At 43.5% G+C, this 15,607-nt stretch overlaps 1 protein-coding gene across 1 annotated transcript in view; it reads left to right on the forward strand.

The window, feature by feature from the left end:
• NSG2 (neuronal vesicle trafficking associated 2) overlaps nt 1-15,607 on the forward strand; it is a 38,280-nt gene that overhangs the window by 13,277 nt on the left and 9,396 nt on the right. Inside the window, exon 3 of the mRNA XM_087754087.1 lies at nt 1,273-1,392. Within this exon, the coding sequence (XP_087610213.1) occupies nt 1,273-1,392 (120 nt within the window). The remainder of the gene's footprint in view (nt 1-1,272; nt 1,393-15,607) is intronic.

The following is a 15,607-nucleotide window of genomic DNA, read 5'->3' on the forward strand; positions in this document are numbered from 1 at the left end:
CAACCTTGTGTATCACTTAATCTTTTTCAATCCGTCAAGACTTTTTGTTTCTAACAAAGAGCTTTAGGATCACTCTTGTCACTCTCCCATGAACCAGTCACCACTCCTGGAGTGTTTAATTTTCACCCTGGCAAGGCTGACGGCTGCATAGTCCTGCAGTTCAGAATGGGAGGCCAAAAAGTGGAGGTGTTGGCCCTGGGATCGAGACCTTCAATATTCTTTCTATCCTTTTGCGTTTAACCCATCCGAACCTTGCAAACCACACCACGTTGCTCTGTGCTTTGTGGGCTGGGAAGCCTGTGCAGCAGCGCCGCGGTCGTGTGGGCTCACAACCACGGCCCCTCTCTAGGGACGAGCTCCAGCTCTCGGCCGGTGCTGGACAGGGCCGTTTTGTCTTCCCTTGCATTTTCCAGCGGGTTAAGATAGTGCAGCTATGCCGGGATGCTCGCACGGCGCTAGTTTGCTGCATAGGCTCATGGATGGGTAGTCTGTTAAGACTCTCGTGTCTAATGGGATGGATACGCTCGCTCCTCTGAAGGGCTGTTCGTTCCAGAGAGCAGCCCTGGCGCCAGCCCCCCGGGAGCAGCTGGCATCAGGTGTTACCTTTTCTGTGTTTGCAGTGGGTGGATTTTACCCAAAATATTTCAGGTCATTCTGGGTTACAATTAAATTCAGTGTAGATTGACAGTGCAATTTTGGTAATTTGACCGTACCCTTTTAAAAACCACTTACGGCTTCTCCATTGGCATAAGCCACCTCATTTTTATAAGATTAGTAGGACCTGGGTTAGTCAGCAATTGACACTGAGATCTTCTGGGGAAAACCCAAGGTGACAGTATGAGATTAATATTGATAATCTAGAGCCTGAATAAATGAGACGCCAAATGGCCTAAATTTAAATTGGCTTCAGTGGAACTTGTTAGGACAGGGCTTTTAGTAAGTGAGGCCCTTCTTTAGGATGGACTTACTCTGCATGTCCTGCTTGTTGAATATGATATAACAATTATATGCCTGGTCCTAAACAAAAGTGGGTGTTAAACATTTTGCTGTCAGCTGGTTTAAGACTCAATGTGATAAGCTCGCTATCCGAGGTCTGTGTATCTCCCTGACTATTTATCTGTCTCTCTCAGTTCCTGAGCGTATGATGAGTTTGTGTTAATTTATGGTTCTGAGACTTGTGTAGATCCAGGGGATGGCTTATATAGAAAAGCTTAGATAACAAAGCAAATGTATGCTGTGTGCAGAAACCTGAAACGTGCTGATTTTTTCCAGGTAATTGTGAAAACAAGAACAGAATACCAGCCTGACCAGAAGAACAAAGGAAAACTCAGAGTGCCCAAAATTGCTGAATTCACAGTCAGTTTCACTGATGGTGTAACAGAAAGACTAAAGGTAAGAAATGGTTGTTCTGTTGCCTTCTGACGCAAATACCATTTACTTCAAAATAACCCAATGGAAGTGACAGTAAAGCCATAACAAATTCAACACTCCGCTGATCCCTAGGGTCAATGAGAGGTTTCTCCGGGTGAGTAGAAACGTTTGGGTTATTTTAGGCCGGGCCTGAGACTAACTAGAGCTAAAGTAGGAAATGTTTTTCTTCTCCCAGGAAAAGTTATGAAAATGTTTTCCAGCCCAAAGTGAAAGTAAAACATGTTTGTATCTTTTTTCTTCTCAAACATTTGTGTTTAAAATGAAAAAAAACCCCACACAGTGAAGATTGTTTGTAACAGTTTGTTTCATCTTTTAAAAGTTGTTTTGTCTTGTAGTCAAGCAACCCTTTCCGTATTTAAAATATTTTATTATTATATAATTATATATATAATTATATAATTATAGATTAGAAGCCATTTCAAACTGGATAAGAGAAGAGATATTCGACAGGTATCCAAGCATACCCTGGCCTGTAAGCAGCTTTGGTTCACAGGAACTGGAGTTGTCTGATGAAAAATGTTTCCTTGAGAAATATTCAACAGGCCCTACTCCAACGTGGAAAGAAACTCATGAATTATTGAGTGCCCTCAGCTCCTGTTGACTGCAGCACATTAGAATGGCTCAGTTCCTCCTAAAATTAGACGCGAAGCGTGTAGCTGCTGGTAGTTTCTCCCCTTTTCATTGAGAAGATACGGTGCTTCTCCTAAACCACAGAGCATGCGAGTGATAAAAACGTGTGATCTGATTTCACGTTGCCAAAGCCAGAGGAAATATCAATGATTTGAGTAGCAAACAGAGAGTAGGCAGTGCCTGGCTGTAGGCCTGCTCCTCGAAAAGCTAGGGTTGGGCTTCTAAATGTTAGAGAAAGGCTGTCATCCTCGACCATTAACAGGAATTCACTCCAGGAACTGAACAGTCTTTCATTTGGCCCAGCTGTTCTTAGTTTTGCAAGAAATAGTAAAGTTTATTATAATTATTTTCTAATAATTTAGAAGAAAACTATCACTTTTAAAATTGGAATGTGATCCAGGAAAAATTGTTACCATTCATCCTTAATAAACTTCAAGATAAGGCTTGTTCAACCTATTGAAAGGAGAAGTGTTTAGCTCCTCTCTTCCGAAGCACTACAGGATGGCACTGTTTCTGTTTTTCCCAGAAGTTCGCTAACACTTATTTCACAAGGGCAATTCTGTTACTTTCATCCAGGATATTTAAAGCCATAATTTATTCTTAAGAGATCTGTGAATAAATGTTTATAGCTTCTTGGTTTCTTTTTTTCAGTGGACATCACATGTTTTGATCTAAATTACTTACCAGGGGCTTACATGCTGTTGGTTTTGACCGAGTTCTTCACTGATCTTATTGCGTGCGTAGTACCTCTTTACCACCAAGAGTGACTCTGTTGGCACTAGTAACGTAAACAGCGAATTAGCCACAGTTAAATCCCCAGTCTTGGAAACGGCAGCAGACGTTTTCCAGTGTGAACAACGTACAAATCCGAACCAGACACCATGTGCCTGAGAAACAACAGTAAATGTAGAGTCTCCTGGAAGTGATGTGTTGGCTTGTGACCCGCAATAAATGGCATTATTGTTGATATTGTAAGTAACGGTGCTTCACTGGGTATTTAAAACTTAATCCTGCAGCCCTGAACAGTGTTAAGGTCAGTGTAAGACCAAGTTTTAATCCCATCAAAAGATCTGGCCCTTTTATTTAAAAAAGCAATCAAGAACATCTCATCCTTACACGCTGCGCATGCTGGCGGCCTGTAAGTTAGATATATAGCTCATCCACTCCTATGGAAAGATCTCATTTCATCTACCCCTTCTATAGTGTATCTTATTTTTTCCATTCTTCAAACCCCCACCTTGCTGCTGCTTTCAAACCTCTCCTGGCGATGTATTCTTTCCTCTGCCCTTCCAATTTCAGGTGCGGTTCTCCCGCGGCTCTCACCCGTGGGAGCACGGGGCCAGCGCAGCCGCCAGCGTGGGGGAGCCAGGCTCCGGCTGCACGCTCGGCACCGGCAGAGGTTTAAGCTGCCTTCCCCTCTGCGGCGCGGTGGGGATGGCTGTGGGAGCTGTGCCTCTCCCTATGCAGCCTGGCAGCATGGCAGTTTCATTTTTAAGCTATTTCCTTTCCCTAAAGTCCACATGATTTCCATTCTCTGCTCTTCAGTGTCAACTTATTAATCACTCAGCCTCTCGTCTAATACTGGATAAGACTATAAGCCTCTCCCTGCCTGCTTTTCATAAGACTTCCATGTATCGTATCAAGTTTGTAGTATTATTTCCTGACAAAAATGAGCTGAGATAATAGGTAATATTTCATTACCTTTTGTACTTTTTTTTTTATTGCACCACGTTTTTGTACCAGTGCATATTTTTAGTGAAGTTATTAAAAATACTGCCCTCTGGTTATAAGCAGGCCTATTATCTGGTACTGATGAAATCATTACATTTGTTTTTTGTAAGAGGAAATCATAGTAAATACTTAACTTTTATTATCTCAGTTTGGCTACACTTTTAAAAGCTTGGAAAAAAAAAAAAGAGATAATAATATTTTCTTTTGCTGGCTGGTTGCTTTGTATAGCCTTCCAGTATGCGGTGTGTTGAAATACCATCCACAACTTCTTGCTAACACACTGATTAAAATTAAAGTATTCATCTATACTTGAGCCGGGCTGTTGGGAGCTGTACACTGGCAGAAGCAAGTAAATCATCCCATTGATTTCTGCAGGAGAAATGATGGAGGGAAAGGCCAATAATCCATCCAAGTGTAGATGATCCATTGGTTTTGTGCACTCCCAATATGTGAGAGCTGTGTGGGAAATGCATGTGCAACTAGTGTGAGTCCACAGCAATGCTTGAATTCAAGGGTTTTCATAGGGAGCCATTTGCTCCTACAGCTCTATTCATCTGTGGAGGAGGAGCAATGCGTCTCAGCACGTGGTACTTGCATGTTGGGGGGAGAGAGAGGACAGTAAGAGGATGCGAAGAAATGGCCAAGAGGTCCTCTCCTATCTGCTACTGCACTGCTGTGGCGTCCTGGAGAATACAAAGTGAGATGTCTTGTATTTTATTTTTCACCCAAATGGTAGAATTATCATCAATTCAAACAGAAATACGGCAAAGTGAATATCATTAATGAGTGTGTGTGGAAAAATGCTGCTGGACTCCATATTTACGATTGTGCTCCCCACCCACTAACCTCCTCGTTGGAAGGGTTTTCAACATTTCTGTTTCAGTCTATGAAGTGCTTTTCTTTCCTCTCTACTTCTGGTCACTTGGTATGGGAAAGGTCTCAGGGAAGAAGGAAACTCCCCCCAAGTTCTTGGTTTTCTTCTGAGTCATGTAGCTGCATTAAACAGAATAGCAGGGTCCCTGGGGGAAATTTGGGGGCCATATGAACATGGCAGTCAAATCCACAGATGCCCTTTATTCTGCCTTTTGGGTATCTTTTATTGAAGAGGATAATGAATTATTAGACAACTTTCTCGCATGAGCAAGCCAACGCCAGAATTTAAGCTTATGCATGCATATTTTTCATCCATCCAGAATAGCACAGATCTGAGCTCTTTAATTATCGTAAAGAAGAGACTGTCCCTAGGCAACGGTTCTTATTTCACACTACCTCTTCCAGGAATTTTAGATAGCTTCTGCAACTTGTCACATCTCCTAATAGATGAGATTATGATTCTCTATAGCTCAGCACACAGTGTCCTGGAAGTTTGACCAATTAGGCTTATTCTTCAGCTGGATGAGTCACCCCATACATACTTTATAACAAATGTTTAAATAGTTGTGTGTAGATGGGTTACAAGAAAATGATGTTAAAATAGCATTATGGTTGAGCCATCCATACATAAAAGAAATTTCTTTTCTCGTTTTACTCCTCCACAGAGAAGCAATGACAACGTTTTTTCTAAGCTGACTGGCAGTGATTTATAGACCTTGCCTCCTCCAGACTGTTTATGCCTTTGGAGTGTGTCCCTCTAGGAAGTTTTTGAACTGCAAAGATTTTATTTTGAAGTAACGATGTATACCAAGGTTTCTCAGTCTGGAGGTGTCTGGTGTTTGCCTTCCATTTTGCACGCTCTGAAGGTAGCTCCTGTTACCATGCTTTGCCACCCAGTGATGACACCAAGGTGCATTAGAAAAGGCCTGAAAATGTCATGACTCTCTATCATGTTCCTTTGTGGGACAACGAATTTAACCCTTTGCATTTGAGGAAGGGCTTACTGCATCTTTTTGCCAGTGGTATCCTATGTTACAGCTTTTAAGAACAATCTCTCATATGCGAGTATCATCATTCCTGGGAGTTTCTGCCCTTATTTCTTTCTATCAGTACTGAAACGAGATCAAATGCTCTTCTGCTTTTCAAGCAGATTATCCATTGAATGAAGTCTTGTTACTTCTGGAGGACAGGGTTTCCAGTGACTCCGTTTGTCTTCCGACCAGTCCAGATAACACAGAAATCAGCCACAAGCATTTATAAGGTGAAGAGTGGGTTTCTACCCACTTTCTTGACTGTCACTTAGCTGAAGCTTGTGTTTAAGACATCAGCACCCCGCTTAAGAAGAAACCAGCTGGAGAATAGTTGCTGATGGATTTTGTGCTTGGTCCAGTCAGACCCAGTGAGTGTAGGCAGACCTGTGCTAGCCTGAGTTTGCCCAGATTTTTCTAGCTCCAAATAGCACCAGAAGAAGTACTGGAGTGGTCTTTCAGCGTAGGCTTACAACACGGAGCATTGGGTTGACACACGTAATTGCCTGTCGGTCACTGGTTTTGTGCAAATTGCTCTTTTTATTACACAAGTAGGTTCACGTGCAACCAGTTTGACCTCTGTTACCCCTAAATGCCAGAGAGCTATTCATTACTGCCTTTGCAGGGAGACGGTGATTTAATGACTATTAGCTGGGTGATAGTTACCTACCATAGCTGTCTGACTTCTCAAGTCTTCCACAGTTCTTTCCTTTCCATGGATCATTTTCTTAAGAAAGTTGAAGTTATCGGTATTTCAGAGTTGGAATAATTAAACTATATACTTGTCTTTAACAGAACAAGTTGGCAGTGGGTGTACGGGGGAGACACTGAGATATTTAAGATGTTTTCTTATGAGCAATTTATCTACCTGGAAAAACCATCTGCAAGTATTGATCATTACTTCACTGAAGGAGACTGGGAGTTCACTCTTTTTGCTACAAGTTGGCAAGATCCATTTCAGAGTCACTGGCTGTGTAATCCGTTCCTGTTGAGTACGCAGTGACAATATATTCCTTATCATTAGATCAAGCCTCTCCTCTCTCCACCCTGAAACTGCTCTGATCCAGTAACTTTTCATCAGGTTCTTAAAATATAGTGGAACCCATTCAAATGTTTCTGTTATTGAAATGCTCATACTGAAACAATTATTTTCCTCTGACCTAAAGTGAAAGACTTACTTAGAACAAAATCAGTTTGTCTCCAGCCACACCCTACAAAACAGACGTTGATGCAACCATTTTTCATTACCAAAACCAAGCCAGTATCTGAAACACTTGCCCTCTAATTAAGAAAGATTTTTTCTGGGCCAGGGCCAGGGTTTGATTTGCTCTTGGTAACAGCTTTGCTGAAATGGAAGACGCTTCCCCTGCTTGCAGCACTAGAATCTGACCCATCGAATCCCCAGGGGATTCAGCTAGTTCTTGTAGTGGGAGGATCCTCATGTGGCAGGCATTGCAGTTCAGAGGAAAGGAATGTCCCGGGCTTCCATGCTTGTGGAGGAAGGTGGGGAGCAGGTCTTGATCGCTTTCTGTAGGTAAGATCTGCTGAGATGTGAGCGCAAGGTGTCTTGTACAGTGTGGTGCAGGGAATTGCTGTGTGGCCCCTGGACTGCCAAATGACCGCACCGTGAGCATAGCTTTGCGAAACGCCTCATTTCCCTGAATGCACACATTCGTCTACCTGCCCACCCCGCCCTTGTTTTCAAAGGGCACATCACCATTGCAGCTGTGAAGGTGGCAGCTCTCCCGTGCTCTGCTGCACGCACACCCAGCCCCAAACGTGGCATTCCTCTCTTTCTGCTCCCCCCGCTCCCCCTTCCCAAACTCCCCTTCCATGCCATGGTTCCTACAAACTTCTCCATAGGATGATCTGCTTTCACCTGTAGGCTATTGCTTTATGCTGATAGTTCTTCCTCTAACCTGCAAAGGAATGAATCCTAGAAAAATGACATGGGGTTTTTCATTGTACCCATTCAATAGCTAAATAAATGTAAAGATTCCTTTAATTGTTAAGTTAGCACAAGGCAGGAGTAACTCATAGAGAAAAGACTCCTCTGAGTGTGAGCACGACAATTTTCCTTACTGCTTTTTAATACTACCAATAACAATGTTACCATGGCAACTGCCACATCACATCGGTTATCTGGAAGATGCAGAGTGGCTGCTGAAAGATCCCATTGCACTGACTAATGTGAGTGGTGCTCGAGGGAGGGAACACGCTCTAATACACAGAGATTTTTCTCACTTTGGTGATAATTGCTAATGTGGCCGAGCTGTTGTTTCCAGGCTGCGCAGCGTTGGGATGGGCTGTGTGATCCAGGAGAACGAGGGACAAAACGGAGTAAAATCAGAAAGGTGGCAGGCACAGGGGAGCAGTGGCAATAGTGTTCGGGCATCTGGCACTGGCACTGGCATCGGCATCGGGGACAGTATAGCATCTTCTTGAGACATATAGAGAATATTACATTCAAAGAGGGGCTTGGAGAGGTGTCAGTATGAAGGGGTTCAGTTCAGCCTCCAGGGACTGATTTGGAGGCTTATTCTCTCCCTTTGGGAATGCTCAGCTATCATCAGGCAGTCTCCTTCCCAGTGGGCTCAGATGCAGTGGGCATGTTCTTTTTGCAGGGGTGTCAGGCAGCCCTCTCTTCACCTAAGTCTTCTCTAGACAGTGATGGAGTGACTTGTCTCTGGATCCACACTTTGCCTTGTCTTTGGAGGCTGAATATTTTCCACTGCAATGCAGAGGGTCACAGTTCCTCCTTTCTCACAAATCCACTGCCCAGCCCTGCCTGGCCTTGCATCTGCTTACACCTAATGCAAAGTAGCACCTGTGTGGATTCAGACTCTCACTTGTGTGTATGAAAAGAAGTGAGAAACATTGCTCATCATCTCTCTGCCTGGGCTCTGAAATCATTCTTCTCCTCCTCTGGCTGTAATGGAAGAGAAGATAGGTCATATCTGTCCTAGCTGGTCTCACAGCTTGCATGGAGATAGATTGATGGAGCCGTTTGTGGTCCTCCGTGACAATTCGGAGCTGTGAGGATAAACTGAATGTGGGCTCAGCTGCCAGAAAACAGGTATTTCTGATCACATCCCCAGGTATGGGACTATAAACCCTGCAAGCTTTCCCCTGCCTGGGTAAAAGTCTGTGGTTTTTGTAAGAGTTCCCAGCTAATACCTGGCTGTCTGGTACAGGCTGGGTCCCGAGAAGGCAAAGCCAGGAAGAGTTTCCATGTCTGAAACACACACAAGAAAAGTGTATTTTGATTTAACTAGAATGCTCTATATGACTGGCTTAGGGACCACCTAGCAAAGCAAAGCAAAAAAAAAGAAAAAGACATGGCTTTTATATGAAGTGGATCGTCCCTTGAAGTGTGTTCTTGTTTTATATTCTTGTTTTACAGAAACACACACACATACTCTTTTGCAAAGTCAGAAAAGCCACGTGAAATATATTTTATTTTTGCCGTCTATGAGCACTGACAGAGTAATCAGCTGAAGAGATTTGTTCAGGGTTATTTTTTGCCTTTAACTGATTTTTGGAGAGAAGAAGAAAGTTAATTGCTATGCAGAAAATGTCTAAAAATGGAAGTCACAGCGAATATTCACATGACTAAGGGTTTGTGGGGTAGACGTGCTGAATCTAAATTCTCCAGACCATGATATATTGGAGGAAGAAAGGAATAACAGAGCAGAAACCTCAACTGACCCTTTGCTTTGGAATGAAATGCTTGAAAAAGATTTCCATAAGCGACTGCATGGAGATACCCATTCTGCTAATTACAAAATGCAGTTGCAGTTTCCATTTAATCTGAATGATTTCTTACCCTGCATCTTTCTCTTCAACAACACACTGCCATGCTTCGTTCTGGTACCTCTGCCACCCCACAGTAAACCCTATTTGTTGGGTAATTTTCTTGTCAGCATTTGAGGTGGAATGAAATACGCTTAATGCTGGTTTGGCTAATGTAGCCAAAGGGACCGAATGGGATGGAGGAGGAAAGAGTTTTCAGCGGACTGAAGCCACGGCAAAGTTTATTGACTGTCATGAAGTGCGTTTTGAGGCTTGTAGCCAAACCACAGAATGCTAAAAAAAAAAAATAATCAGGGAAGTGAAATGCTTCACTCATACTTTTTTTTTTCCATGTAATGTTTCATTCTCTCTATTTATAAAGCAGCACAGGCTGCTGATTGAATGTTAAACAGACCTGAGCTCCCTCTTGTTAGTACTTGCAGATGTATTAAGCCTGTTGGGCCAGATCCACGGCTAATGGAACTGGCCTCATGCCTGTGAAGGCATCGTAATCAGCTAGATTATTCATTTTTGTTGTTTGTTTTTAAAAGAGTAGCTTTTGTAAGTCATTTGCAGCAATAAAGCTTCACAATTCTAATTTAAAATGGAAAGGCTTTTAATTCTTAAGTTACCCAGGAGACACTTTGCTCGCCAAGTCCTCACTTTGTCCTTGTATGAAGCACCCACATAGTAAGAGTAAGTTTTTTAAGAGAAATGGGCGTACTGGACCACGAATGCTGCCATAGTATTAGCTTTATTTCCTGACCCGTGATGGTAGACATAGATGCTGAAATGCATGTGAATATGTTGACCTTCTTGAAGGTACAAACTTCCAATTGATTTTTTTTTTAACCACAAGAGTGCACTGAACAAAGGTGTTTTAATTTGTGCAAGCTTGACCTTCGATTTCATTTTATCTAAGAAGTCCATGGGACTGGGGAGCGGTTGGGGAAGGTTAGCTTGCGCCCTGGCATATACAGAGCTCAAATTGTTCTGGGCGTTTTTAAATCCAGTCTTCTGTTGTTGATGGCCGATGAGGAAAATGGTAACGTCACATGTAAAATCAAAATATAAGGAAATGATGGGAGAGGCAAATACACAAGAAAACATGCCTGGAGGAATGCCATTTTGTGCCTTAGCCCAGTGCATCAATACTCGAGTCTGAAAGGTTTGCTTTGAAAACTACCCTGCCTGTGGAAGAAGGTAATTTCATAAAACAGACAGACCTCAGCTTTTCCCTAGAACCAGCCTGATCTTTGGCCGTGGGATGGTGTTGGTGCTTGGGTGGTTTTGCGCACCCAGGCCCAGAGAAAGTCAAGCTTTTGGAGACTTAGATGCTTGCAGCTTTGGGTGGATCTTGCTGGAGCATCTGCGAACATCAGTGGGGAGCGGGTAGCAAGCCCTGGAGCTGTGCCTGAGTGTGTGTCAGATGTCAAGGCAAGCCAGCAGCAGAGCGAGGAACACAACCTGCATTTCCCAGGTCTGTTGCCACATGCTAATCCCTGAACCTGTTCTTACTCGGAGCTCCTAATGCTTTCCCTGCGCCAAACCCAATGTGAGGGAAGCAGGGAGAGGGGATTATTTTGCATGTATGAGACTCTTCAGAGGTTGTGTCTTGGCAGGCAAAGGGTAGGCAAGGAGACATTTTATTGATGACTTGCTTTATCTTGTATTCCTGTTAATGCATTTAAAAAGGCCCCTGGATGAGCTGAGACATCCATTGTCATGTCCCACGCGAAGTGACCGCAGGAAATGTCACAGCCAAGGCTTTGCACAATGCAGTGGGAAATTGCTGCATGTCGCTGATGAAGGGTTAGTGGGGAGATGAGGTAGCTGTCTACTGCAAGCCCACTAATTGAAAAACCATCTCAAACTGGTGATCTGGAAGGAAGCCTCTTCCAGCGTTGCTCAGCTGATGAAATGGTACGTCAGGTGTTATTAGGACCATGGGTTTGGGAAGAAAAGCACCTTTGTAAGCAGTGTTCCTGAGTCACCCCACTTGTTTAATTTTGGGTTTTTCCTTTTTTTTCTTCTGAAGGTAGCAGAGTCACAGAAATAAGGAAGCAAGGCTTATGATAGTTGAAAACGGAAGAAAATATTCTTGTAGAGGGAGGGGGGAAAGACCTTTAAACACCTGTACGGTCTGCCAAAAAGGCCATGTATTTATTTGGTGTTCCTAGAAGCAATATTATAACTTCTCAACATACCAGCCTATTCTGATGATTTTTTTTTTTATGGCATTAAATGGCAGAAAGAGAAAGCAAACCAAACAGAGCTTTTTGTTTACCTCAGTGGAAATTCACTAATATTCAGTGGTGGAAGCATCCTTATTGAAAATGGCATTTTAGAACTTCTGTAAGGAACAGGGGCTTGGAAACCGAGCCATGAATTTTCCTTTCAAGGGGTTTGACTTGGCACAGAAAGACGTCATGCAGATCGCAGCTGGCACCAGACAGTTAAAAAGATCTGAGGCTATTAGTGCCTAAACAGCCACTAGAAATTATATTACATGATGGAGACTGGCTAATATAATTGAGCCAGCTAGTTATTGCGTGCATAATTTAATTATTTGACAAATTGCTTAGAAACATGGTGTTCTTGTTCCACACTTGTGCTGCACTCACAGTATTACAAGGCGCAGAGCAGAGGAATTGCTGGTGGGTCCGTAGTCATCTCGGAAGACAGACATTTCTTTTGAAGATTTGCAAACTTGGAGAGGTTCACTGGCGTAGTCGTGGTGGGGTGGTGCATGCAGAGATGGGTAGAGCCGACGGGGACATGGCTGGGGTAGCAAACTGGCTCAGAGACAGCTAGTGCTGTTCCAAGAGGATACCTTTGAGGCTTTAGGGTAGTTGGAGAAATGACCCTTTCTTTTCTTTCCTCTGTGAGTCTTTTGGACTTTGATTGCTGGGCTGTGGGGGCTGAAAGGAACCCATGAAATAGTGGAGCAGATGTGAGATGGTTTGGGAGCCCAAGATTATACCATCTTCATGGATCGTGTTCAGTGTTCGTAGGAGAATTGGGGCCAAATTGGTTTATGGTTATGAATTCTAAGATAAAGGACCAAAAAAAACCAACAACCCTTAAGCTTCGTGAAAGAAGCCATGCATCACTAAGGAGTATTTTCCCATAGCTCTGAAGATGTAGGTACATGACTAAGGACATTTCCCTCTTACAAAGCATCTCCTAAGAGATGCTACTTAAGAATCTGGACACCATCTGGAGTAAAGCTGTGCTGTAATAATAAAGGACAAATCCTACATCTTCTTGAACAGTACCAAGGAAATATGAAGACCCAATTGTGTCGCTTTTTTTCACTTAGCCTTTCAAAATTTCAGAGGCTAAGCTGTTGCCATAAAATCAGCAAAATCAGCAACTTATTACAAAAAAGATTGTTAAAAATCAGAAGTGAAATGCCATTTTGGAAGAAGCGCAGCCTAATCATTTTTACCTGCGGAGCAGATCAGGCTGTATAACAGGGTACTGGGCAAGGCACCACACCATGTCTTTGGCTGAGTCTGAACAGTGGAGCAGCTATTCCTGGGGTGTATTTCAGAGCCCTTACCCCCCTGGTCGATCCATCCGAGTGATCTGTCAGCCTGTGGCTCCCTCCCTGCCTACACGCCTGCGTTTTCCTACATGACCAACCTGGATTCAAATGATGGGGTGGTTCACGCTTGGATTTCATCCTGGCATGCAGGTGGGAGGCAGCCAGGACAGACAGCTGGATCCAGGAGCTGGGAAGTGCTCCTGAGTCTTTCACTTTAGCTGTAGCTTTCATGTTTAGATCTAATGTTGTCAAGCTTACATCTGATTATCAGCTGGAAGAAGTTATGGGATGAAGGGGAAAAAATTACCCTCCTGAATTTTCACTGTCAAGCAAAAATCCTTATAATGAGATCACAAATCTATGAGCGTATACTGAGATGCCCTTGCAGCTGAAACCTTTCTGCTGAGCAGCAGGACCTCTGGGACTGGCTCTGTAGCAAATGGACTGATGGTTTTGTGATTTTTTTTTTCTTGCGTGCAAGCTGTCTAGGTTGTCAATGGATGGATAGGTTTCCACGTGTAACTATGGAAAGAGCCTTGTTGCCTATCCAAGCATGGCTCTTATGTCCTTCTATGAAAATAATCTTGACAGAATTTCTGCCAATTTTATTTGTAACAAATTTTGCCTCATGCAGAGTATTCCTTCTTCTACAAAGAGAGAATTAAAAACAAGAGAATTTCTTCAACTGAGTTGCCTATTAAAGGTCACAAAATTTCCTAATACCCAGCAACACCGAAGGTAGCTTGGAGAACCAGACATGGCATTGTCAGTGGCATCCTTTCCTGACAAACTTGAAGGTGAAGGGGGTGAGACTGCAGTGCAGGAATGGAGAGAGGCATCTGGCTTCTGAGGTCCCTTATTCCCATTACAGCTGCTAAGACTAGGAAAACCGTGCAGAACTTTGTAGGGATTTTTCCATGGTAAATGATCTTTACCTGGGAATTAAACTGATCTCCTTCACAGTAAAACACAACTCTGCACTCTGAGAGCATTAACTCTTCTCTGGGTGCTGCTTGTCTGGCTGGTTTTTCCATAGACAGCAATGCTTTTCCTGGTTGTGGCATCTTCTTGGCTGTACTCCTATTTTGAACGTGTATAAGCATATATATTGTGTGCTCTGAGCAGTGGGAAAGGTATCCAGAGTCAAACATTTATTTTCCGGGTTTAGAAAAAAAGTCATGCTTGATACCTAAGAAGTGCTGCCCACGCTGCTGAAAATCCCTGCTTGCTGGCCTCTCACAAGAGTTGCATGAACATGGCAGAGAGATCCTGTGCTGTTTTCTTCAGACCGATTGATAGAGATCACGTCATCCGTTTGCACCCTGACAATTGCTCTGCTTAGGTGGCAAATGGAGGGTGGTTTCAAGCACCTGGGCACCTGGGGCTTGTGCCTTGTCCACAAACGGCAGGCGATTCTTGCTGAGTTCCTCCAAAGCTGGACTGAATGCAGCTGTTTTCCCCCCAAAGAAAGGGCAGCACGGTGATTTTCCAAATGAAATGTTGGACAGCAGATGCTAAGGCTGCTGCCTGAGTATGAACAGTGATGGGACTGAGCTTTAGGAGTGGAGCACAAGGATTGCAGTGCCGTGCCAGACTAGCTGAAACTCATTGGAATGACCCCGAGGCAGATGTGGCAGAGCAATGTATGAAAACCCAAAATGGACAATTTCTTACCCCTCTGAAGACCGCTGAGCCTACAGAAGGTGCCTACTGATTTTAGTGTCCTGTAGGAAACTAAAGGAGGTTTAAGCACCTGACTGCTTTGTGGATCTGGATCTGAATGACTGGTTCATGCCATCAAATACGAGAACTCGGTGGGGGAAGAGAGGGCTGTGCCTTTTGTTTTATTAAGCCCTACTTCAAGCCGTGTGGAGGCTCTCCATATGAATGTCGAATCTTTTTGGAATCTTACTGAGCTCCTTCTGCTGACCATATTGTACAGAGTAAATTTGTTAGATTAATTGTGATTCATTTCATAGAATAATTGTGGTTTGGGTTAGAAAAAACAACCCTTTACTTCTTCAAAAGGTGTTCCTTCACACTTTTGTGGGATGTCTTCTGTGTTTCACTGTGAGGTGGCTTGCATTTGAATGCCCATGGTATTTTCTCTCCCTATCCATTTTTTTTTTTTTACCGTTTTTATGCTGAGTCCTCGCAGTGTGTGACACCGTCAGCGGAGCCTGTGAACAAATCACAAAGGTGGAATGACAAGTCCTGACACCAGGGCCATGATTGTAAGTTATGTTCCTTCAGCTGCTAATGCAAGTAATATGTGGCTTAAGTGGGAACAAAACCACCGCCCCCTCAGCTCACCAGCACAGGTTGGATGCTGAATACTAATAGAGAGCCGTCTGCATCCAGTCCCCACTGGGAAAAGAAATATTTGTCAACTCAGTTCAAACAGTGCATAAATTTGAGGGAACTGCCATCTGCTGACAGAGCCTTCCCCCCACACTGCCTGAAAATCCTTCCTTACCAATATCTGCTCTCTGCAGTGGTATTCCCATCAACCTCCCTTCAGGGTCTGCCTTTCTCCGCTTCCTTTTTACCCCCAGATGTTTCCAGAGAGTTG

Source organism: Nipponia nippon, unplaced genomic scaffold, assembly GCF_047370975.1.
Source record: "Nipponia nippon isolate SJK-2023a ecotype South Korea unplaced genomic scaffold, ASM4737097v1 scaffold_17, whole genome shotgun sequence".
NCBI classification, from domain to species: Eukaryota; Metazoa; Chordata; class Aves; order Pelecaniformes; family Threskiornithidae; genus Nipponia; species Nipponia nippon.